We start from the raw sequence: 26,925 nt of genomic DNA, 5'->3' as shown, positions 1-26,925 counted from the left end.
ATTCAAGAAACTTGATAACTCAAATATTTTCGGAAGGAAATCTTCCTTCTTCAAGAGTGGAGTGGGTTGAAGAATGTTACAAATACTGTATGACAATTGTTGATATGATTATAAATTTTGTTTTGTGAAATTTATGACTGTCGTAAAGTTTATCGCTTTATGCAATTTATTGAATTTTACAGCGTTAATGGAGATTTCTTATCGAATGGTGAACGCTACAACAAGGACATAGATTGACGTTCAAGCAGCAACTCTAGCGGAATACCATGTTTTATGTTTAATCAAGAGTCATCAAACCTAACAAACCTGAATTTTTTAAAGAGTTTGTTATTTAATTTATGACTACGGTTAACGCTTTTTTGAGGAGCTCGTACATTGGATAGTACATTGCTTAAGAGTTCTAAGAGTTAACAATCAGGTAAACAATTAGGTCTGTACACAGAATGTTCGAAAGAGGCATCTTATGTGTAGACAGAAAATCGAGATACTGAGTGAAACACAATCAGTAAAAAGCACTTAGCTTCATCAGAAGATTGTACACTCTATATAATACGTTGAATTTCATAAGCAACTGGTACAACTATATAAGCATAATTTTGTTAAACATACAAAAATAGAAGGTTCTTCTCGACCTCCTCGAATTTCTTCTGTGTACGTGGGTAATAATAGGTAATAATATATAGGAAAATAACTATTTACAAGCATAAGTGTGATTGAAGTGCTTATCATATACACAAGTACATACGCATAAGACCACACATAAATACAAGTTATATAAAATCAGAATAATTATGAAACAGCTTTAAAGGTTTTAGAGAACAGAATCTACCTAATATTCTACAGTTGAGTATCTTCACGTTTAATAATATTTTCATCCGTAAAACCAGAAGTACCTCACGAACTTGTGTTAGGTTCAAATTATTACACAAATCGCCAATGACTGTATATTAAAGCTAAAAGTACTGACAGAAACAATGGAAACTACTGGCATCTTAACGTAGAAAAACAAGAAAAGTACTATAGCTTGTGTTGCCAAGCTACAACAGGTTGTTTGGATGGTATCTAAGTGTTTAGAGTCGAGTAAAGTCCAATACAGCTATTTACTTCTGAATTGGACATGGAACTAAAATCTATCTATTTGTTATCTATTTGTAAGTTTATTGAATGTCCCACTAATACAAATCCATCTCTGGAATAAATATGCTATTCATTTCTTGTTATGGTTCAATAAATTATGTGACTGATTATTATTGATTTCTCAATGTAGAAATGGACAAGAGAAAGATGTATGAATGATTACAAAATCTGCGTCAAAACGATGAACACCACACTATATTTTTTCTTAATGAGTAATATGGGTTATCATAATCAAGTTTTATGTTCACAGACGTCCTTAGTAATCTTTCAAAATTTTGATTTAAAGCTTTCCAAGTCATTTCGACTCACCTTTGATTGCACAGAATTATGTACGGAACATTCGTGATGACGAGAGACCCACTTGAAGTTAAAATGTATTCTCAAGACGGCTGGTATGGATATTAAAACTTTAATTAAAATAATGTGCAGAACAACGTTTTGCTCTTTTTAGATCATCTTTGTGTTAACAGTTGAAAATTCTCTTTTGACCTGAAGATGACCTAAGAAGGTCGAAACGTTGTTCTATACTTTATTTTAATGCACTGTCGATGAATTGGTTGGAACCTCATATAAGTGTGTATATTTTTCTTTCATATTGAATAACGTTTGGCACATGTGTCTTCCTAGATTAAATAAAAGCAAAATGTTCAACTTAAAAACTACCTATGACACCCAATTTGGTTTGCTGTGTTACATTTTTTTTTTTCTAATGCTCACCTACATTTTGATACGAATTTATGAAGCCTATAACTACAGTTTTACTACATCATCAGTTACACTTCTAAAATGTCTGAAAATGTGTAGTCATTTTTTAAAAACAATTCTACAGAAAATGTTTTAAACGTGGAGGGATAATTCTTTTTTCGTTTCCTTTATAATGTGTGTGGTTTACATCTTTAAAATAATATTTACTGAATTGTTCATTGACAGTAAACTTTATTTTGTGTGTTTTTCAGATTTTTAAATTTTAAAATCGATTGAATTTACGAATAAAATGTATTGCATTGTAGTTTAGTTGTCAAACTTCCCAAACAGCAGGATATGTATAAACGCTATCTTCATTTGATCCAGAACTTTACATGTTTATACATACTCGTATCCATGTTATTTTAACAATGCGACTACTGAAATAAATCAAATTTTAAAATTCAAAATAAGTCCGTTCTCTTACTAAAGGTAGATTTTTTTTAAAAAAAAGCTCATAAAATTACGTTTAAGTACCGGTTTCTCATAAATTTTAGTCGAAAGAATAAAACTTTTTCTTATGTTCAAAACCGAATATACTATTTGCTCCATAAAAAATTAAAACTCAATCTCTGTATTTTAAAGAATATGATATTAGTTATTTGTTTAATGTTTTCTTAGCTTAAAAGTTTTTCTTTTCTCGGTACTTTACAAATTGAGCCTTCCACGCGTCGGCGACTATAAAAAAAAGTCGCTTTATGTACAGTCGCAGTTCTCTATTATAGCTCTGTCAGAGCATGAAGTTAATATGATTGATGAGTTTTTCCAAGACATTGTGGTTATTACATGATTACACAAACACATGGCCCGTGGCTCATCTGCCAGGATATAATTAGGTACTCTACTCTTAAGATGCTTTTAAGATAAGGTGCACTTACTGTTCTATCTGCAAGTATGGCAGACACGAAGTGAGAGCCTTTAAAATATGAGTTGTTTTCAGGTGAGCGTAGTAAATAATATGACCTTATGAAACGAACCATTCATACTATTCCCTTAAAAAAGTCATTACTTAAAAGGTTCTAAAATACTTCACAAGAAGATCGGCATTTATTTGAAAAAAAAAGAAAAAGTGAAATACTCTATGTATAGCTTGTTAAACCGAATTTAGAAAAGTTTCAACCACTCAGTCATAAATCTCTTCGAACTCCATAAACAAAATATCTGTTATATTTGTTCAATCTACTTCACAAATTTGAACTATATGCTTCCACATAATTTGTTACTCATGTCTATCTATCTATCATCGTGACGCGACAGGTAAACTTTGTTTAATATTTTACGGAATTTTCGTACAGTCGATTTAAAAGTTTGTCTTTCACTTGAGAAGTTTGGCCTAACGTGAGAAATGCAGTGAATAAGTTAGATTTTCTTCAAGACACAGCTTAGAAGTTACCTGATATTTAGTGTAATATAAAGATATATGATAAGGTGAGAACAGTACAATAATCAGTTGTCTGAAACTAATATATTTACTGATTTATCTGTCAGTGATATTTTAAAAAACATAACTAAAAGTGTGTGTGCTTATGTTTTACAGTATTTCTCTTGTTACACTTTTTCATGCAATATAAGACCATTATTCATAAAATAAATGCAACCCTGAGTGTTTACAATTTAAAGTTGGTTGAAATTATTTTCAGGCTTATTTTTTAAATAAGTGAAACGACTGGTATACTACAAATTACAAACATTACTCACATGCTATTTATTGCTGTGTCTGTTAACTACCACAATTTCAAACTATTTAAAGAAACGGTGTGGAAAACGCTGAATTTCTTTTTCCCAAAGTCGGTTTTAAAACCATTATGTAATAATTAATAAAACACGATAACTGCATCAAAAATTCTATTATTCACCGAATACGTTAAATATTAATCCTTGGCCAAATATCATTATTAAAATTTTAAATATCTGGAATTGTGGTGTTAAGACGATGTTATTTTCCGATAAAAACAAGGTGGCAAATAATATTTTCGTAGAGGGCACTGCAAAGGATTTACTGTTATACATTTGTTTTGACATCTGTGTTCTCTAACTTTGTAGAAGATACTCGAGAGTAAGAATCAACAATATATGTTTTACGAAAACATTCGCGTGTCTTCGAATATTGTTGAACTTTCGAGAATTTCGCCTTAAAGTCTATGAATTGACGTGCCAAGAGAGAGTAATAGAATATTATTTAGTCGTTACACTCAGTATAGTACAGGCCTCGAAAGCTATAATTGTGACAAACGCTTATTAATCAGATATTTGACTAGGAACGCTTATAGATTTCAAAAATCACAAAGTTTAGTGAATTAGCTTTGTACTTTAGTATTTCTACGAAAAAATTAGATATTGTTATCCCTGAAAAACTTCCGTTTGCTTCAAGCTAGCTAATTTCCAAGAGAAGCGAACCTAACCTATTTATCAACATAGAATTAATTTGCTTGTTTTGGTTTCGTTTGTTTCGAATTTCGCGCAAAGCTACACGAGAGCTATCTGCGTTAACCGTCCCTAATTTTGCCGTGTGAAACTAGAGGGAAGGCAGCTAGTCCCAACCGCTAACTCTTGGGCTACTCTTTTACCAACGAATAGTGGGATTGACCGTACCATAATGACTCCCGCCACGACTGAAGGGGCGAGCATGTTTGGTGGGACGGGGATTCAAACCCGTGACCCTCGGATTACGAGTCGAGTGCCTTAACTACCTGGTCATGCCGGGCCGCACGTTTTGGACCTGGACCGTTGATAAAATATTCAGTTCCATGCCAGATAGAAGATTCAGTATAGTTTGTAAGCTTGTGACATTCTTGTATATAAAATAATATTTTTAATAGCTATTTGCAATAACCGTTATTATAAATTGTTTTTGTTGTTTGTATAGTAAAATATACTTGTGTTGAGAAAGAAAATTGTGTGTATCAATGTCATTGGCAAATATACTTAATTTGCTACATATTGGGATTGAATTAACGTCTAAATATAAATAAATAATTTCCGTCTGTTTAAAATCTTAACTCGTTATGCATGTAACAAAGTAAATGTCAGGTAATATCGTCACCTAGGCATTCATGAAAATCGCCAAATAAATAATAACACATTTATTTTCATGAAATTCAAAGAGAAAGCTAAATGTATAGAAATAATGTTATAATTTACTTCAAAATGAAAGCTACGTCATTTACAGAGGTAAGCGTAGTGATCTAGTCACAAATATGAATAGATTATTTTAAAATGATGTAGTTTATAAACCAGAGAGGGTGTATATGATAGAGAACGAGGTGGCCAGGGAGGTATGGATGTTGGAGGATAGCCAGATCCAAAGGAGGGTGGCACAGCACATCGGTGTGTCACCAAGCGTCGTCAATCGATTTTGGCGACTCTACCAGGAGATGAACTCTTATGACAGGAGACCAGGTCAAGGCCGTCATCGCTGCACAACAGCCAGAAAGGACCGCTACATCGTAACTACCGCTCTACGGGACAGGTTAGCTACGGCTCGGTCGCTGCAAAATGACCTTCAACATTCCACTAGAACCCGTGTGTCGACCCAAACAGTTCGCAATCGTCTGCACAAAGGACGCCTTAGGGCCAGACGGCCTGCAAGAGACGTTATTCTGATAGCGTGACTTTGCAGCCAGGTTATTTGTCAACACTTGGACTGAGAACTTTGTCAATGGGCCACTGTGTTGTGGACAGACGAGAGCAGGTTCAGTGTCTTGTGACGATAAACGTGCGAGAGTGTGGAGACGCTGAGGAGAGCGATTTTCTTCCTGTAACATTCTGCAAGTCGCCATTTATGGAGGAGGTTCTGTAATGGTCTGGGTAGACGTATGCTTGAGTGGCCGCACGGACTTACTAATACTCAACCGGGGTGCTCTGAATGCACGACGATATAGAGACAAGATTGTGGAACCTATTGTGAGGCCTTTTGCTAGTGCTATCGGCGATGGGTTTATTCTCATGCAGGTTAACGCGCGAGCCCACGTCGCCAAACTGTGTATGGACTTCCTTGACGAGGAAGAAATAGAGACTTCTGAGTGGCCCACCAGATCTACAGATTTAAATCCGATTGAACATTGTTGGGGTGTGTGTTAGTGAACGCCAGCACCCTCCTTAGAATGTACAGGAACTCTGACAAGTCCTGGTAGAGGAATTAGCTGCTATACCTAAAGATAACATTGATAGACTTATTCGAAGTGTGCCAAATTGGTGTCAGAAGTGTGTCACAGGCATTGGAAGTCATATTGAATGTTTCAAAGATTTCTTGAATAAACGCATGTAAACTGTTTAAGGTATTGTTTCATATGGGATACTAGTTTTAGTGATATTGGTCATTTTTTAAAATTTTATTTCTCCATATTTTACCCTTCATCACACATTAAAAAATGAATACAGATTGAACTGAACTGAGGCAAATTATCTAAAAAAATAAAAATATTATCACATTTTCAACACTGAAATAAATTATATAAGAAAACGTACTTGTTCCTTTAATTTTTTTGAGCAGTTAATATTGTTTTTCATCGACCTACCAGAGAACAGTAAAGGTTTTATTCTTTATACAGTCTATAATTTTGAGTATAAATGTCTACATTTTCTTTACTTTATGTTTTCAATACTCATTGTAATAAGTAGAGTTTCTCTTTATTAAGTCTCTTAATTTTAACTGTTATGTGTACATTTTTTTATATTAAGTTTCGAATTTTAGCTGTAATGGGTACATTTTCTTTTATATTAAACCTCCAATTTTGACTGTAATGCTTACAATCTTAGTAGAAGTTTGCATTTACTTTGTCATCTAAAATATTTTGTTTACCTTAAAGTTTCATGCATTAGTTGTAGTTACAATATATATTCAACTTAAACAAATGATATTTGAGGATAACTTGGTGATTTAAGTTATTTAATTTTGGTTTGTTTGTTGGTAAGCGCAAAGAATGGAATACCTGTGCTTTGCCTTCCACGGGTATCGAAATTTGTCTTTTAGCCTTTAAGCTCTCACACTTTCCGTTGAGTCATCAGGGAGCAAGCTAAAGTTATTTAATCTAGCCACAATTTAAATTATAATCACAATCCGACAACATAGTTTTGACAATAGTCAGTGGCATATAAAAATGATTTGGGTTATTTTTAGTTGTCTAGGTATAACACGTGAAAACAAGGGACAATCTGGTCTTTTAAGATATATCCTTCACACCCACCTTTGAGAACAGTTAGAACTTAATCTCGTTCTTCATTTTTGACGAAATTATCGAATCATTTTGAACTCTTGTTTAGAGTTTGCTTTCATTACTGCTACAACAATTCATTCCATAAACGATAACTCTGATGGAAAAAATAAAACTCTTTTAACTGCAGTTTACTCTGTTTCTTTGCTGTTTTTTTTAAATCCAAACCCGTTTTTTCTCGATCTGTTAGCGTTTGAAATGTACCACAAAATAATCAGAAACCTTTATCCTGCCGATCATTCGAATGATCTTTTGAATTCCAATAAGCTCTTTTCTTACTCTTCTTTTTTCCAAAGAAAGTACCTTAGGAGATCATAAGATAACGTTTTCATCTCCCACAACCATCCTAGTAAGCTCTCCTCTGATCCCCTCTCTATTATTCAATATGCTTTAGTAAATAAGGAGACTAAACTTAAAAAAAACAACAATTTCCAGGTAATACCTATCATATAAAGAGATGTTTATCTATATTAGCTTTTAATCATTATGTTCATAAATACACCATAAATTCTATTAGCTCTACCACCAGGAACAAAGCACTGTCTCAATGGCTTCAGTGATTTATCTACCACCATTCCACCTTAACGAGCGTGTTCCTTTCTATATTAAATGTGTGATTCAAATTAAATTCAGATGCACTAATATAATATTTCACTTGCTATAACTAAACTTTATTTGTCAAATATTTGACTAACTAAAAAACTGTTTAAAGTAGTTCTGTAGCACTTCAACATCCTCAACATTTCTAGAAGTGTCCAATAGTTTAATGTCAATCGCAAACTTTACTAAATTAATAATTTAGATTTTATGAATAGTAAGGTACACTCTGTTATTTTTTCTTACCACATTTTTTGAAAGTATTTGTTAGAACTTTAAATATATCACATTTTATTTCTTTTCCATTTTATGTTGAATTTAGTTTTGATCTAAATAGTTAGCTTATTTTGATCTGAAGTTAATACTAACCTCTTGAACTCTTGCAACTACGTCCTAATTGGTGGTGAATAATAAATATAAAATTATATATTCCCTAGGTAGCTCTCTGATCATTTCTAACAGAAAACCATATTGGATCACTTTAAGAAACATTTATTCATTACTACTTGACTCTATGCAATCCCAACATGTGTATCTTAAAATTAAACTATCCCATATTTATTACATCAAATCTTTACTACTGATAGCCTTGATCTCATTATACGATTTTTCTTTGACATCGTTTTTCTGCGAAAGTGCCATTTATATTATTTCTACCAGTGAAACTCCATACAGATTCAACCTTGTGAACCGCTACCTTTCTCGCCATTCAAAATCACTATTAACTAACTTATAACCTGAAATTAAAAAAAAAATTCCTGTAGTCAACGTTCTCCAAATCCACCTAGTTTCAATATTTACCTCGTTATATCACAGTCCTCTATTCGAACTTGGGCCACTAACTCATTTATTTATTCCTGATATGTAGGAGTAATAGCAACTAAGATTAGTTGTAAGTTTGACAGAGTTATGCTTAAGAAATAATTTTTCTCAACCTCCTTGTTGCTTAGCTATCCTACCAAGCTCTTTACTACTCTATGAGTTTTGTTTGAACTGTGTTTATTGAATATCTTTAGAGTTGTCCCGAAAATCTTATTACATAACATATTTAAATGGAGTTTTTCTCTAGCATAACATTCATTTGTACTCTAGAAACTAACTTCACCACATTTTCAGATAAGAATCTTGGAACATACTTAGATTTTTATATATTAGAACTGGGACCACCTTCTTTGCAGTGAAAATTATACTTGACCAGTTTCCCTAATAGTAAGAAATATTCTTAATTAAAAATGATATTTCTACAATAGTGATGCTTCATATTTCTTTCCCATGAGTGAAATTTTCCATGCAGCTTCTTGTTGGTAAGGAAATAAAAATTCTATGCACCTGCCATCCATGTTTATCATTGAATAACTTAAAATAAATTTTTACTACTTCAGAAGCAAACAATAGCTGTAAACAACATGTGCTATTTAAATTCGACTGTCTTTGTTTTGCGTATACACAGTCACGTGCTCAATGAGTGCTTCACTTTGACTTATCCAATAGTGACATTGTATCGTTTTCTGTAATCTGCTTAAAGCTAACTTCAGGAAAAGTTTCAAAGTCTATGCTGAGTTATTCTGAACCTTGTGATAGTTTCTCTACTGAGTTAAGTTAAGCTCAAGTCATTTTAGCCCAAAGCTGCATTTTAGGGTAACTGCACTCTCTACTCCACGGGTAATCAATCTCCTGTAAGTCCATAAACTTAATACTTAGCTTACTGTGGGATATTATTTTCATGGTTAAGCTGTTATGAAGTTAGAGGCAAGGTAACGTTTTAAGAACGTAAGGCTGAGATGAGAAAGCGCATGACATTTAGTCAGTATTTAAGGAATTAGGTTTGTTTGTTTGTTTTGGAATTTCGCACAAAGCTACTCGAGGGCTATCTGTGCTAGCCGTCCCTAATTTAGCAGTGTAAGACTAGAGGGAAGGCAGCTAGTCATCACCACCCACCACCAACTCTTGGGCTACTCTTTTACCAACGAATAGTGGGATTGACCGTCACATTATACACCCCCACGGCTGGGAGGGCGAGCATGTTTAGCGCGACGCGGGCGCGAACCCGCGACCCTCGGATTACGAGTCGCACGCCTTACGCGCTTGGCCATGCCAGGCCGAGGAATTAGGAGATTACAGAACATTAGAAAATTATTTTAATAAGCGGCTGCCTTTCTAAATTCAACAAATTGGAAACTATAATATTCCCTATGGTTATGAAACATCATAATTAGATATACGGGAAGAAGGTGCATAATCAGAAAGAAAGAGGTCGGTTCTGCGTTGGCTTAAGAAATGGATATAAAACACGGGAGTTCAACGAAAAGAAACAAAAGACAGAAAGATGTGAAAAAGAATGAATAAATCGAGAGAAGCGAAAGAAGAAATACTATGCTACCAATAATAAATAACAATTTATTATAATTACATTGGTAGAAGCCAACTCCTGATGGTAATAAGTACAACCTGAATAAAGTTTGTGGGCATAAGACGGAAAAGTGAAAAGTGAATATAGCAAAATTCGTAGCTTAAGCTAAATAGATCTTTACTTAAAATGCTCAATTATTAAGATTTCAAGTAGTCTGAAACCGAGCTAAAATATAATTTAAATTTAGTAGTTAATTAAATATACAGATGTATAAAATTTAGGATGTTTTCTAACAAGATTGATACACTCGGTATTCTTTTTTAATACAATATATTTTAATATAGAAACAATATTGCAACTTATAATAACAGTTATTACAAACAACGATCTATATTCAAAAGTTTTACAAACAAGCAATATTGAGTCTCCTATCCGATTTGGAACTTTGTTGAAAACGTATCAATGGTTCGTGACGAGCGGTTTAATTTCGAGCTGTTGTAGGTACAATTCACTTAATGGGGAGTTAGCTAGCTGCTAAGCTGAGCAGAAGAAAGTTTTCCCCAACAAAAATATATAATGTCTTTGTAGGATTACTAACGTTCGAAATTAATATGATGAAGTTAGACTGTTTGTAATGTTCTAAATCTATAAACGTTTCTAGTCAAATGTCTGTAGTTTCTCAGTTAATAATTGTTAATCACAGTTATAGCTTCCAAGGTTTGTAGTATATTAACTGTAGCAAACCAACAATATGGACTGTCTCTCTTGAGGCTTCGCGTTGGTTACGTTTTATAAGCTTGAGAGGAGAATTTCTAGAAATTTCAGCTAAGAGAACAATACTGATGATACGCCAGTGTTTTTGTAAAAACATATATATTGTTGATGTTTACAATCGAAAATCTTCTACAAACTAAGTGACAAGGCGGAAATTTTGCAATAAACATTTAACAGCACATACTACATGCGTTTCTAATTATAGATCTAACTGAAGCAAAACTTTAATAATAAAACAAATATACAATAGTAAATCGGTCACATAGGATACTACCATTATTATATATTAATAAAAAATTAACACAAATCAGCTAAATAAGAGGAAAATGTATCCTATCCTTACATTTCCATGACCCCTGTACGTTACCTAAACTCTCTCATAATAAACTTTCGTTCGCATGACAGTTTTTTTCATTGAACGCGTTCTTTACCTTCTTAATTGCCCAGTAGTTCAGTTATAAGGCTAAGGATTAGAACTAAAAATCGGGTTCACATACCCGTGATGGGGCAAATAACAGGTAGCACGCTGTGTAGTTTTGTGTTTAACAATAAACTAAACATTTTCTTAATTACCATCTCTATCATTTGTTATATCAACCCTTTCCTATTTTGCCATATTTGTTGTTTTTAGATTCATTTATTTATTTTGTTACAATCTTTATTCATCTTTTTTGTAATTTCCTCACCTATGTATTTTTTTTTATCAGAAGGACTCCTCAGATACTCAAGAATTGATTATATTTAATGCATTTAATATTATGAAAGTCAAGTTTAATACAACTACTCTTTGGAAGTCTAAGCATAAATTATTTTTGATCTTTCTTAACATACATACATATTTATTTTTTAATCGATCTAAATTTAAATTTTAATAGAAAAGCGAATTTTACTGAATATTGTTTGTTTGGTTTTGAAATTCGCGAAAAGCTACACGAGGGCTATCTGCGTTAGCCGTTCCTAATTTAGCTGTGAAGGACCAGAGAAAAGGCAGCTAGTCATCACCATCCACCGCTAACTCTTGGGCCACTCTCTTATCAACAAGTAGTGGAATTGACTGAAACGGTGTAATGCCACCACGGCTGAAAGGGCGAGCATGTTTCGTATAACGGAGACTCAAACCCACGACACTTTGATCACTAGTCGAGTGCCTTAACTACCTGATTATGCCGGGCTTTATTTCAGGAATGAAGACAATAATGTTTTACTTCGTACGATACTCATGAAAAATAATGTTTTATATTTGTTTCCAAACAAACATTTAAAAAAATCCCGGAGCGAGAGTATAATTGATAATACTCATTTAACCTCTCCGCTCTGCAGAGTCAGGTAGTTAAGGCGCTCGAGTTGTAATCTGAGGGTCGTGGATTCGAATCCCCCTCGCATCAAACATGCTCGCCCCTTCAGCCGTGGGGGCGTTATAATGTGACGGTCAACCCCACTATTCAGTGATGTCGAGAAAACCCACGTGTAGAGAAATATATATGTAAAAACGGCTCGTTTGGGTTGAGAAAATATTTTACGTAGAGGAGCGAACAACGTTTCGACCTTCTTCAGTCATCGTCAGGTTCACGTTGTTCGCTCCTCTACGTAAAATATTTTCTCAACCCAAACGAGCCGTTTTTACATATATATAATCCCACTATTCTTTGGTAAAAGAGTAGCCCAAGAGTTGGCGGTGGGTGGTAATGACTAGCTGCCTTCCCTCTAGTCTTACACTGCTAAATTAGGGACGGCTAGCGAAGATAGCTCTCGTGTAACTTTGCGCGAAATTCACAAACAAACATTTATCTTTTCCTTTTCCCCACCATTCTCAGTCACCGTGATTCTGATCTCATTAGCTCCTTGCCCCCCGCTAGTACAGCGGTATTTCTACGGATTTACAACGCTAAAATCTGGGGTTCGATTCCCCTTGGTGGGCTCAGCAGATAGCCCGATGTGGCTTTGCTCTAAGAAAACATACACACACGCTCCTTGGTGAACCATTCACCCAAGTTGAGAAGCACTGCTTTTAGTAATAACAGTACATTTGAGAATTTCTCTAGGAAATATATTTTGGTAAGTTATAAATGGGTGCTTTACCTGGAAGTAGAATTATGGAATTGGAGAAGCAACAACACTAATTTCATGGTTTATTTAAATTGTTACGTGAAGGCACAATTAAACAATTACATAAATGACGTACTTGTAGGTTTATTAAGCAACAAATACAGATTTATTATTCTTAACTTTGTTTCAAGCAAGCTGAAGTTTATTTCGAGACATTTCTATAAACATTATTAACTCAAATATTTTGCTATTACAGCTTCATTAGAAGCTATAGATGTGTTACAAGTTCACTAATCCAGGTAAATCCATCTTGGAACACTGTCATTGGAACATTAATACACGTGTTTAGAATGTACGTATTATATTATAATAATATTCAATATTGTTGAATTTATATTGTTAAGACAAATAAAACACAATGCAAATTAAATATCGTGTAAATCAATTAGTTTGCTATTGAAATTACTGGATTTAAAATAGAACATGTTGTGTATCTAACATATTTATTGATATTTATAATGGTACGTATTTTTCAAACTTAGTACATCAATAGATACATAAAACAATATTTGAACATATATTTCAACCCTTATAACTGTGTATAGAGACTTAGTCAAATTTCAGTGTATTAAAATCTTCATACCATCTTCATTAAGGTCTTCATACCAAAGACTAATTTTTGTATTTGTTCAATTTAGATTTATTTTTCTTGGTTAAAATAGATTCTTTAATTTTTCTTTTCAGAAAATTATGACCTTTAGATAAGTTCTAGACATTCGATAAGAGGTAATCCGCTTGTGGTAGGATATGTTTTGTCCATGATGTTCTGCAATAGCATTGTTAGTATTAGGCATTTGAATGTTACGCACAAGTTCAAATATTATATCACCTCAGGGTCGTCAAGTTTTTACGATGTAAGTACTAGAGCATCTACCACAAATTATTTAATAAACACGTTTTTATCCTAACATCTATCATGTAGTTTATATTTATAAGCTTTACAGTTATATTTCATACATCTTGTTTCTTTCTTGTATGCTGAGCTTGTTATTAATGAGATGCTAGGTTTTTGTATCATTTTAGAGGTATGGAATCACTCAAGTAGCTTGAACTTTAAAAAAAAATTCTTTATTTATACAGATTAAAATATTTTCTTGTCACAATTTTTCTTTTGTTTGTTTGTTCTTGCATTTCGCGCAAAGCTTCACGAGTTCTATCGGCGTTAGCCGTTTCTAATTTAGTAATGTGAGACTAGAGAGAAGGCAGCTAGTCATCAACACCTATCGCCAAATCTTGGGATACCCTTTTACCAACGAATATTCTGAGTAACGGGTAACATTATAACACCCAAAAGGCTGAAAGGGTTAACACGTTTGGCGGAATGGGAATTCGAACCCGTGGTCCTCAGATTACGAATAGAGTGCCCTAAACACCTGGCCATGCCGAGCCTCAAAATTTCTTATCTTGTTTTACCTAAATTCCTGTGGATAGGAATTATTCCTTAAAAAGAGTCATTAGGTTCTTCCAACCTCCTCCCACATTTCTTTGTTATTATAAACTTTATCAATCCTATGGAGATTGCCAATAATTTTAGTTTCTTTTGCAGCATGATGAGAGTAGAAATACAAACAAAGATTTTTGGTTTGTTTGTTCTGAATTTCGCGCAAAGCTAAATGAGGGCTATCTGCGCTAGCCGTCCCTAATTTAGCTGTGTAAGACTAGAGGGAAGTTAGCTAGTCATCACCATCCACTGCCAACTCTTGGGCTACTTTTTTTATCAACAAATAGTGGGATTGACCGTCACATAATGACTCCCCCCACGGCTGAAAGGGCGAGCATATATACATAAAAACGGCTGGTATGGGTTGAGAAAATATTTTATATAGAGGAGTGAAAAACCTTCGATTATCGTCAGGTTCACAAAGAAAGAAAGAGGTAACTAACCGATAGCTGACCACATGTTTGAAGGGGGTTGTGTAATTGAGTGTAGGAATGTAGAGGGCGTGCTTAGACGTTTGATTATATTTATTAATACAGGTATAAAGTTGTTACTTTGTATTGATTTATTTTGGGCTTGAGTTGTTGTTTAAGTAAGGCTTCTTTAATTTTTGCGTGTGTTTATGTTTGTTTCTTTATTTAGTATTTGGGTGTTTTCTATGGTTATATAGTGTTTATTTGATTTTCAGTTTTCGAAAACGTGTGAAAGTGACTTTTTGTGTTCTTTGGATCTGGTTTCCATTTTCTACTTATTTCTGCAACATAGAAGTCGTGGCAGTTATCACATTGTATTTTATAAATAATGTTGGTGTAGTGTGTGTCAGTGTAGTTTTTACATACTATAGACCTTAGTTTTGTGCCTGGTTTTCGTGTATATTTGGTATTAACTGGAATGTCATATTTTGTTACTAGGTTTTGCGAAATGTTGGTTATTTTTCTGTTGATGTCAGGAATATATGGTATGCAGCGTATATGGTTTCGTGACTTTTTTAATTCGTGGGATATATTTACTTTTGTTAGTTGATTTTGCTTTTTGTCTAGGTGTGTGCGTATAATGCTTTCTGCAGTTTGTGGAGGAAACTTGTTGATGTTGGTGAAGTGCTATTTTATTTTGTCTAATTCATCGTTAATTTTATCTGGTGAGCATAGTTTTATGGCTGTGTTTATTTAGTTTTTTAGCATGTTGAGTTTTTATTTTGTTTCATGTGCTGAGTCACAAGGAATGTATTGTGCAGTATGGGTGATTTTTCGGGGAATTTCTGTTTTAACTTTTGTATCGGTTCTTGTAATTTTGAGGTTAAAAATGATATTTGATTGCTTTTTTCTTGTTCACATGTGAAGTTGGTGTTGGGATATATAGAGTTAATGTGATTGAAAAAATTAAGTGTGTGTGCTGTAGATCTGAATCCCACAATTGTGTCGTCTACATATCTGTACCAGTATAGTGGTGAATGTAATGCTGTGTTAATTGCTTTTGTTTCAACTTATGTCATAAAAATATTGGCTAGAACTGGTGATACTGGGTTGCCCATGCATAGGCCATTTGTTTGTTATAGTTGTGGTTCTTGAACATGAAGTTTGTCTTCATCGTGGTGAATTCTATGAGGGTTGCTAACTGGTTACTGGAAATTTCTATAGTTGGGTTAGAGTCTCGGATATAGAGTTCTAAGGCTATCTTGCAGGCTTCAGTGGTTGGAACTTCTGTAAAGAGGGATATAACATCAAAACTAGCCATTAAGGCTTTATGATTAAGTTGATTAAGATTAGACTTGAAATTAAAAGAGTCTTTGATGAGTGTGCTGGCTGATGTTACATATTTGGAGAATGCCCATGCTATGTAGTTACCAATATTGTAATTAAACAATTCATATGTAGACATTATTGGTCGTAATGGACAACCCGGTTTATGAGGTTTGGGGATGCCGTATATTTGTGGTGTGCGTGAGTCGGTTTTGCGCAGGTAGGAATAAAGTGTTTGTGAAATTGTGTTGGCTTTTTTTAATTTTTAGTAGTAATTTGCTTAGTTGCGTTTCGTGTGTCTTTGTTGGATTTGTGTGTATTGGTTTAAATTTGTTTGTGTCTGATAGGATGTTCTTCATTTTTTGGATGTATTCATTCGTGTTCATTATGACTAGCGTTTCCTTTATCTGCTTTTAGAATTTTTATGTTTTTGTCTTATTTTAGGTTTTTAATGGAATTAATGTCTTTTTTTGTAAGTTTGTTTTTTAGCCTTTTGTTTTGTGAAATTATATTGATGGTTTTGTGAGAAAATTCTTTGAAAAAATCGTTTAAGATGTTTTTAGGTGTTTCTGTAAAATATACATTTTTAATTTTTTTCTAGGAAGATTGGCTGTTGGATGTCAATAAAATTTTCGAAATTGTTCTTGTTTTTGTTTTTTGTGGAAAGTATTACAAGTCTCCTGGCTAGGTGTTCTAAAAATGTTTTAATTTCTAAAGTTGAAATGTACCTAGGTGCTATTGCGAGGTTGAGTCCTTTGTTAAGTAGATGTATCTCGTCTGTGTTTAATTGTCGGTCGGATCTGTTAATTATGAGGTTAGTCAGCGGTTTGTCGTGTTGGTGTATTTTCTGTTGTTTGCATTTTAGTTTTTTGTTGTGGCAGATCTTTTTGTCCCTGTCAATCCTAGTATTGATTTAGTTTATGCTTCGTTCTATAAGTCCGTAAATCTCTGGTTTAATGCAGTATGCCACTTGAGGGTCTAGATTCATTTTTGTTTCTGTAAGTCATGTAATTCTTTGTATTTCGTGTTCATCATGGCTTTAAATATTTTTTTCTGTAAATTTTGGATAATGTTTGTGCATTGACTACAATTTTTGATAGTTTTACCGTTACAAAGTTAGGGATTAGATGTTCCTTTCTACTTTGTTGAATGAAACGTCTAAGCACGCCCTCTACATTCCTACACTCAATTACACAACCCCCTTCAAATATGTGTTCAGCTATGGTCAGTTACCTCTTTCTTTCTTTGTGAACCTGACGATGTTCGAAGAAGGTCGAAACGTTGTTCGTTCCTCTACAAAAAATATTTTCCTCAACCCATACTAGCCGTTTTTACATATATATTTTTTCTTTATAAGGGTTTTTCTCGCCATCACGAAAGGTCGAGCATGTTTGTTGCGACAGGGATTCGAACTCGCGACCCTCAGATTACTAGTCGAACGCCTTAATCCACCTCGCCATGTCGGGCCTGCCATCTTTGGTAGATGACTCGCTAAAAATACCAGTAAGAATTTTTTTCCTGATGAGCTCTGCATGGCCAGGTAGATAGGGCGCTTGACTCATGATCTAAGAATCACGGGTTCGAATTCTTGTCACAGAAAACATGCTCGTCCTTACAGTTGTGGGGACGTTACAATGTAACGGTCACATTATAACTTCTCCATATCTGAAAGGAAGTTATAACGTGACAGTTAATCTTACTATTCGTTGGCAGTGGGTGGTGAAGACTAACTGTCTTCCCTTTAGTGTTACATTAGGGACGGCTAGGGTAGATAGCCCTCGCTGCGCGAAATTCAGCAAAGGAACAAATTAACCATTCCTGAAAGCGAATTTAATATTAAAAAAAAGAATTTTTTTACATTGTATGCCAGAAACAAATGTAAATTTTATGAATGGGTAAACGATATTCAAGAACTCATTGAAACTAAAAAGAGGCTCTAAATTAGTGTTCCACACTTCAAAAACATCATCTGTGGATCTGTACAAGATCAATGGGCCAAACTTTCTTCCTGTTTTCTAAGAATTAAATGCTTTCAGTTCAAGTATATGAATAATTGTTATAGCTAAGATTACTGCCACCCTATTACCCATAGCTATTCCTCTCATTTTTATATTCCCTGTTAAATCTTATGTACAAGTTAGTTGACACAAACATTAGAGCTCGTTCTGACCAATCTCGTGAAATATTTAAAATCAGTAACTTATTTCAGTTTTCTCCAATCTTAGTCTATCTCTTTTTCAAGTGGGAGATTAGGGCATAATCGAATAATGTCAATGTTAAACAAAACAGAATTATCATTAAAAAGGTACGAGTCATTACATAATTGTTCAAGAAATTGATGCAGTTTGTTTATATAAACATGGGCTAAGTTCAATAAACGTAAATCAAATCACTTTCTTCGTCACCAGACTGTACCTTTATTAGCTTAATATTTCGTGGGTTTTAGAGAGACTGCTGCACCCGTTATTTGTTCAACATAAAATGTTTCTTATAATGAACAAAGTTAACAATACTAATTTATTTGGGGTGGACCTGCTTCATTCTAACGCATCTATCGTTTTCTTACAGCATTCGTTAAAACATAGTAGGACTAAATCACAGATAGGTTTCCTCCTTAATTCTAGGAGATTAGTTAGTAAATACTCATAAAGTTATATCAATGAAGCTAAACTGGAGGAATGTGAATCTCCCATATAAAGAAATATAATCGTAGAAAATGACATTAGACTGGAATGTGCAACTAAATCATTACTCGAATTAAAATTCCAACTAGGTTAGATGATGATAAAAATTTAATTATTTTATCATCGTTACAGCAAAAGTTTTTTAAATATGACAATGAGAAAAGTAACCCCTACAAAATCAATGGAAGTAGTAGAAATTTACCAGAACAAAAAGAAGAATATTAACCTTCTGTTAACCTACTTTGAAACCCACCGTTTCAGCATTCTAAGACACAAGCAGTGAAAGGACAGAATATAGCAGAAAATGTCATGGTAAAACTGTCAAAAAAGTGCCGATGATATCAGGAAAATTTGATAATCACACAATGAAACTTAATTTATCTTTTCAAGAGACGATTGTTTGTTTGTTTTAAATTTTCGCGCAAAGCTAAACAAGGGCTATCTGAGCTAGCTGTTCCTAATTTAGTATTGTAAAGCTAGAGGAAAGACAGCTGGTTATCATCACCAATCGCCATCTCTTGGGCTACTCTTTTACTAACAAATAGTGGGATTCACCGTAACATTACAACGTTTCGACGAGCATATTTGGTGTGAGAGGGTCAAAACCCACGACCCTCACATTACAAGACGAGCGCCCTAACCACCTGGCCATGTCAGCCCACCAAGAGACGAAAGATTTATATAAACTAAAATGTAATACCGATATTATAGTTAAAAGATCTGATAAAGTAAAGGATTTGTGACTTTAGCGAAGGATAGTTATGAGTGAACGATTTATAGTCATTTATTAAATGAAGATAAATAATTAAAATTAAACAAAAGTCCTACTGAAACACTTGAAAGTAAAAGTAAATTATTTTAAATGAATTAATAAATGATACTCAGTGTAACTTCCCAACTAATGAACAGTCTAAAACCATATAATAGTACATGGATCTACCGTCGTTCTAAATATCATAAGTCTGGTTTACCCCTTAACCCCTAGCACCTGCTAGATAAGGTTTACCCCTTATCTCCAACAAAAAGTATATTGTGGGTTTAAGGTGGACTGCTTTACTTGTTATTGGACTTTGTCCCTGCTCATGTCAACAGTACACACATTTTCTTGAACAGTTACGTAATGACTTACATCTCCTTGATGACAATTCTATTCTGTTTACGATAAACGTCGTTCAATTAGCTCTTAGAATTCCAAATGAAGAAGAGATAGCTTGTGTTATAATTATGATTAGAGAAAACTGAGATAACTTAGTACTTTTAAATATTTCAACAGACTGTTCAGAACGTACTCGGAAGTTTCTGTTAAATAAAGGATACATATGATTTAACAGAGAATATAAACAAATGAGAGAAATAGCTATGGGTAATAAGGTGGCAGTAGTCTTAGCTATAACAATTATGCATATTCTTGAACTGAAAGCATTTACTTCTTGGAAACAGGAAGAAAGTTTGGCTTATCGATGTTGTACAGATTCACAGATGATGTTTTAGAAGTGTGGAACACTAATTTAAGAGCCTCTTTTTAGTTTCAATGAGTTCGTAAATATTGTTCACTCATTCCTAATATTTACACTTATTCCATACCAAGTAGAAATTTACTGTTTCTATATACTACATATCATGTCAGGATTGTAGAAAGTATTTTCAGCAAGTCATCAACTAAAGCTCTTTGTTTGCATTTCCACCCTCACCCTCCTCCTGTTGTAAAAAGGATTTGTAGTTATTGGCTACCTCCATAGGACTGATAAAGTGTTTAATAACAAATAACTGTGGTAGGAGGTTAAGAAAAACCTGATGACTTTAAAAAAATTAAGTCTTTGATAGGCAAAAAGAAAATAGGCATGCTCTTTTGAACTTATAAAAAAAACATGTTTAAAAGTCAGGCTTCTTGGTTGATTCCATACATAAGTGTTAATATCCCAACAGGACTAAAGAAAGTAATTAGAGCATCAAAGTTACCTACTAAATTAATACAAAAACTAGACAACTCCATTAAATCATTAATGTGCATTAATCATGCATCATTATTATTACAAGATCAAATTTAATTTGATCTACCCGAAATACCAGTAATTTTAATCTATCGTCGATCGGTGGAAGAAGTATATAATACAGTCACTGCGATGTATTTTCTAGATAATGATGTCGGCTAAATAAGGAGAATCTACTGCAATTACGATTTAGAATTTTTGTTCGTAAGCACTAGTTTGTTGTTATTAAATGTTTAGCAAATATAGAATTAGCAATTAGTTAAGAGTAACTTAGACGTATATAGGTCTAGTTGCAAAGCTAATAATAAAGAGTTTTAGCTTTATTGTTATCTAAAATTTAATTTCTAAACTGTTAAATGGCATAATTTTATATAATCTAGAAATATTGAGTGACTCAGTTGATAATACTATTAATGAAGACTTAACATTAGCATAACTTTAAGATGGTTAGAAATAGTTGAGAGAAAATTGTTGTGAATTGTGTTGGAGTTCAGGTTCCAGGACAAGGCTATGTTTGAGAAGTAGACAATTTTCAGGTTTGGTTTGGTTTGTTTTGAATTTCGCGCAAAGCTACATGAGAGCTATATGTACTAGCCGTTTCTAATTTAGCAGTGTAAGAAGAGATGGAAGGCAGCTAGTCATCACCACCCACCGCCAACTCTTGAGCAATTTTTTATCAACGAATAGTGGGATTGACCGTCACATTATGACGCTCTCCACGGCTGAAAGGGCGAGCATATATACGTAAAAACGGCTGGTATGGGTTGAGAAAATATTTTATATAGAGGAGTGAACAACGTTTCGACCTTCTTCGATCATCCTAGGGTCGCGGGTTTAAATCCCGATCGCGCCAAACATGCTCGCTCTTTCACGCCGTGGGGGCGTTATTATGTTACGGTCAATCCCACTATTCGTTTGTAAAAGAGTAGTCTAAGAGTTGGCGGTGGGTGATGATGACTAGTTGCCTTACCTCTAGTCTTACACTACAAAATTAGGGGCGGCTAACGCAAATAGCCCTCGAGTAGCTTTGCACGAAATTCAAACAAAACTTGAAGCTAATTTTGAGGTAGTTATTACAGGGTGTAGGGAAATAATAGTTTGTTTGTTTGAAATTTCACGCAAACCTACACGAGAGCTATCTGTGCTCGCTGACCCTAATTTAGCAGTGCAAGACTAAAGGGAAGGCAGCTAGTCATCATCATCCACCGTTACCTCTTGGGCCACTCTTTTATTAACAAATAGGTGGATTCACTGTCATATTGCAACGCCCCCACTGCTGATAGGGCGAGTATGTTTAGTATTATTGAACCTATGACTCTCAGATTACGAGTCGAGCGCCCTATTCACCTGGCCATGCCGGGCTGGAAATAAATGAATAAAACAAAACACTATAAATATCCAGTTAGGATATAGGCTGTATTTTTTTTTTTGAGGGGTGAAAGAGGGGTGATGAGTGACAGATATATAAGACCATGTAAAAGTAAAAAACATTATGGCTATAGAGTCAAGTTAATGTAGCCTTCAGTTGCTAGTTTTTAGAAGTTTGAACCTTTCACTGCATGCAGTGAGGAAGGAAATCAGCAAGAGGTGTACATAGTGGTTGACACTCATTAAATATACTAATAGTTTTTTTCGTAGAAAAAGTAGGAATATAAATTTTTTGTTAGGTGTTGAATTAGAGAAACAACCTGTGAAGTCCATACAGATTCGAATAATGGTGAAAGCTGTAAAGTTGATTACTAAGTATATAGAACTTCAGATCTTCATACATAAACGTAGATGTGGGGTCCTGGGGATAGAAAGTTAGGATTTGCTTAGAGATACACGTGTCCAGATTGTACCTGTAAGATAAGAGAAACTTAGCTGTTTGGACGTGACAGTTACAGCCTTTGAAATGTTATATTAATGTTCCGATAGATCTTTTTAAGTCAACAGACTGCACAGATATTAATACAATATATTTTTATTCAGCACTCTGTGTCTCTGAAAACTGTGAATCAACAGATACAGGCGTTTGTAATATTTGAGGAGTTTTCAGCAGCTTTTACTATTTTTCTTATTGTTGTTATATCGGACAAAATTATTTTGTTTGAAACAAATTCTACGAATACATTTTCTCTCTCACAAAAACTGTAGTAGGGAAAATAATCAATGCCCTAAGGGTTTAAAAATCGAATGCGAATTTTGTTAAGCTGTATCTAATTACATTGCGGCGCTATATAATTAACAATGACTAACTGCGTCCTTTAGTTGCTGTAGGTAAAGTCGAGTTTGAAGTTGGGTTTCTTAAATTAGGTTTTCGAAAACCACTTTAGTCAGATATGTTTATTCGTCATGATTGACTTTGCAATCTAAATTCTTTAAGGTTGTTATCATGGGAAAGAGAATGCAAAACGGCAAGTGCCAAGGTTAATTATCACAAGTAACCATATAGACTATATGATATTGTTTTACAGGAATATTAAATATTTCACTACTGTCTAAAGGTTAGTAAATATCACCGGCTTCTTAGATACTTACTGGGATTTCTTTTAAAATCAGTAGCATCTTTTGCATTTCTTACTTAGTAGAATTCTTTACAATTGGTAATATATATCTTTTTGTGACTTAGCTATTCTGTTGTATTATTTTATACAACCAATGTGGATATTCTTTTACCTGGCTTGAAATACATACTGAGTTAAGACAGTTGTGTACTATAGCTGTCTGTGACATCCTAAACAGTAAAATTTATTATCTCTGTTTATAAACAAATACTATAGTATTAACAATCCATACCGAGACTTTGAGATGTCAATGACAGATTTAGCTATACATTTTACTCGTGTATCTTGTAACTAGAATATATATATTGACCTTGTAGAATTACAAAAAAGTTGTTAATTTTATAAAGCTTATCTTCCAATATATATTATAAATATGAGTTTTTCACAAATTCATTGAAACAACTTTGTTAAATCATAAAACCGTAAGATTCTGTGTATTTTTGTGGTTGTTTTTTTGTTTTACAAAGTTAATATTCATTTTAATTTGCAGAAAATAAAAGCTTTTTCGATTTATAACACTTATAATAAAAATGACTTTTTGTTATTAACACTTAGTGAAGCTGGTATATTATTAATATTTTTAATTTATTCTTTTCAAGACTAACCAGATCTTATGGCGGGTGTACTAGTTACCACTTTTAAAAGTTTCACAGGAAGCAAAATAAAAAATAAAAGTGCAGTCTTCATAAGCTTTGATCGGTGATTATTACTTAGTGCCGATGAATACAAAATTAATAAAATATGATTGTATGGAACAATGATTTAAAATGTAAAAACAATGTTTAATTGCTAAGGGAGTGGATATAAAAAATTAATATAGTAAAAATAAGTTTAGATCATACATTGGTTGAAAATAAGAAGAGTTTTAAGAGAATGAGTCTTCTAGTTTGATTACAGGCTTTCATTTATTCCATTTAGAATTATATAGGTAAGAAATAATTGACTGTTTGTACCTATTACATTATAAACGTACATATGGTAGAATAGGAAATGAAACGTTCCATGTGGTAAATCTATTTTAACCAAGAAATATTTCTAAGATTTCAAATTACATTTGTTTATAATGCTTCGAAAACAAAAACAAGTGATTCAGTTTTAAGATAATAGATATGAGAAAACCTAAAACTGGACATTTTATGAAAAACGGCAATAATAATTATTGTTGTTTTTTCTCACGCTAGATTGCAGTGAAGCCTTAAGTAACTATATCAAATAAAAGGTATACTGTTTGTGAAATGTTAATGAATACGAATAAGTACACGACTTAGCTTATTAGCAATTATTACCAAACGTCAAACAGAATTTCATTAAATCGTAAGCTTTTGGTGCTGTGTCGTTGAACGCTGTCATTGAAGCTGGTTTCCAAATAGTCACTGCTATAAAAGGCTTAATCTCTCTGTAAAACAGAAGGAGAATGACTTGCTAAAAGCGAGCGAACACCGTGTGTGATTACTAGACGTATATGTCATGCAACCTTACGTGCTGTTAAACCATACAAACAGTGAAACTTTCTAAAGCACGTGTGTGGTATACAGTCTGCTATTCCATGATAAATGCCAATATTTAACCCCATAAAGCAGTGGTTGGAAGTGTGTGGCTTTGGCTTTCAGAACAGAAAAAAAGCACGTCTATCACTTGCAGGCACAAGTTTAATATATGTTTTTATGTGCATGCGATGGAACTTCTAAATTGGAAATGTATTTATGGAACTACATTCTCACTACTCGCCTAGCAACTATTATAATTTTACTTGGACGATGTAAAGTGCTTTAGATAATTTTATTTTCCTATAAAGCATTTTCCCTTGTATTTATCTTTTCAGCTATATACACTGCTGGCCAAAATCTTAAAGCCAATGAATATAAAGAAAATATATGCATTTTGCGTTGTTAGACTCAACCACTTATTTAAGTAGAGCTTCGAAAGATGAAAATAAGAAAAGGGAAAATAAAAAAGTAAAAAAAACAAAACAAACTCTTTTAGCATTTAATAGGGAAAATGTGAACATTATGAAATTAGCCTAAATACTAACTGGTCAAAAGTTTAAGATCATACCAAAAAGAGGTCCTAAACAGGGTAGGAAATGTCCAACAAGAGGTCTCAGCAGTAAGTTGCACGGTCGTCATTGCGAATAACTTCAAACATTCGCTTTGGCATGGTCGATATAAGCGTTTGCAGAAAGCTGGCTGGAATGTTATTCCAAATGGTGAAGATGGCTTTACGAATATCATGCACTGTTTGGAATTGACGTCCATTTCTATAAACTTCTCTTGCCATCCATCCCCAAACATTTTCAATGGGGTTCAGTTCGGGCGAGCACGCTGGATGGTCCAAATGTCTCCGGTAAAATATTCTTATCGTGCCAGTAACGTTGGAAGCCATCTGGACCATCCTGGTTAATTTTTTTCTCATCAGAAAACAAAACCTTCGTCGACGTTTCTACGTCCCATGTTTGGTGATTCTCAGCAAAGTTTAACCGAGCTGTTTCGTGGTGTGGAAGGAGGCGTGGCCTTTGAAGACGTTTACGGTTTTTAAAGTCTTTCATTCGCAGATGCCGTCTTATTGTTCTTGAGCTGCATTCTGCGTCCGTAAGGGCCTTAATCTGGTTTGATGATCGGCTGGTATCTTGCCGGTCAATCCATCGAATCCTCCTGCTCAACGCCGGCGAAATTTTCTTGGGCCGACCACTTGAAATTCTCGTTCCGTATCCCTCATGCTCTTTTGAGAAATTTGTAACAGCAGTTTTACTACGCCCAAGCTCACCAGCGATGGCACGTTGAGAGAGACCTTGCTTTTGCAACTCGACAATTCTGCCACGCTTAAACTCTGTCAACTTTTTAGCTCTTGCCATGTTTTTACACAATGTAACACAGGAGATGCCAGTGGGAGATGTTGACAACGCTAATGTTTGAATACAAATGATTAAATTTCGTTACGTGTTTACTGATTAACGCTTCGTTTGATTATGGCCTTAAACTTTTGAGCAGCTAGTATTTAGACTAATTTCATGGTGTTCACATTTTCCCTATTATATGTTAAAAAGTTTTATTTTATTCTATTCTCGCTTTTTTTATCTTTCAAAGCTCTACTCAAATTAGTGGTTGAGTCTAACAATGCAAAATGCATATTTTTTCTTTATGTTCATTAGCCTTAAGGTTTTGGCCAGCAGTGTACATGTCAATTTAAATTGGAAATGAAGAGAACTAAAACCGTTGTTGAAGAGTGCAACCACCTAAGTCAGCTCTTTTGGTGTTTTGAGGTTGTTATCACAGCAGGAATCAAGAGCGCTTTTCATAAAACTATTGTCTTTAAGACTTTTCAAATTGGACTTTAAATAATATGATATGTTTTACTGGAGTTTTTAAACCATCTTTACGATGGTTAAAATTAGGCTTTTGAATGAGGTGGAATTTCATTTTGTGATCCACTTTGATATTCTTCTCAGAAGACTAGGAACGCTAATGGCATGAATCCTCTTGCACACATCTTTCTATATTTGTAACAACAGATGTAATATCAAAAAATAACGATCTTCATTAAAGCATTGTGGATACGAACTTATGTGAAACTTGGCGTTGATAGTTCAGATCTTAGCATAAGCATTTG

The 26,925-nt window shown here is 33.9% G+C and overlaps 2 protein-coding genes across 4 annotated transcripts in view; both read left to right on the top strand.

Annotated features, from left to right (window-relative positions):
- Positions 1-26,925, top strand: part of LOC143222556 (uncharacterized) — a 191,643-nt gene that overhangs the window by 80,200 nt on the left and 84,518 nt on the right. The gene's annotated exons all lie outside the window — the stretch shown is intronic.
- On the top strand, positions 5,130-5,492 carry LOC143223918 (uncharacterized). The gene has a single exon (XM_076452392.1). The coding sequence runs from the start codon at positions 5,130-5,132 to the stop codon at positions 5,490-5,492; it is 363 nt and encodes a 120-aa protein (XP_076308507.1).

The sequence above is a fragment of the Tachypleus tridentatus genome, chromosome 8 (assembly GCF_004210375.1).
Source record: "Tachypleus tridentatus isolate NWPU-2018 chromosome 8, ASM421037v1, whole genome shotgun sequence".
Classification (NCBI taxonomy): domain Eukaryota; kingdom Metazoa; phylum Arthropoda; class Merostomata; order Xiphosura; family Limulidae; genus Tachypleus; species Tachypleus tridentatus.
Note: the sequence above shows the minus strand (reverse complement) of the source record. Positions and strands in the feature narration are given on the sequence as shown.

Coding starts and splice junctions, on each gene's coding strand:
- LOC143223918 (XM_076452392.1), top strand. CDS start 5,130: ATGATAGAGAACGAGGTGGCCAGGGAGGTATGGATGTTGGAGGATAGC.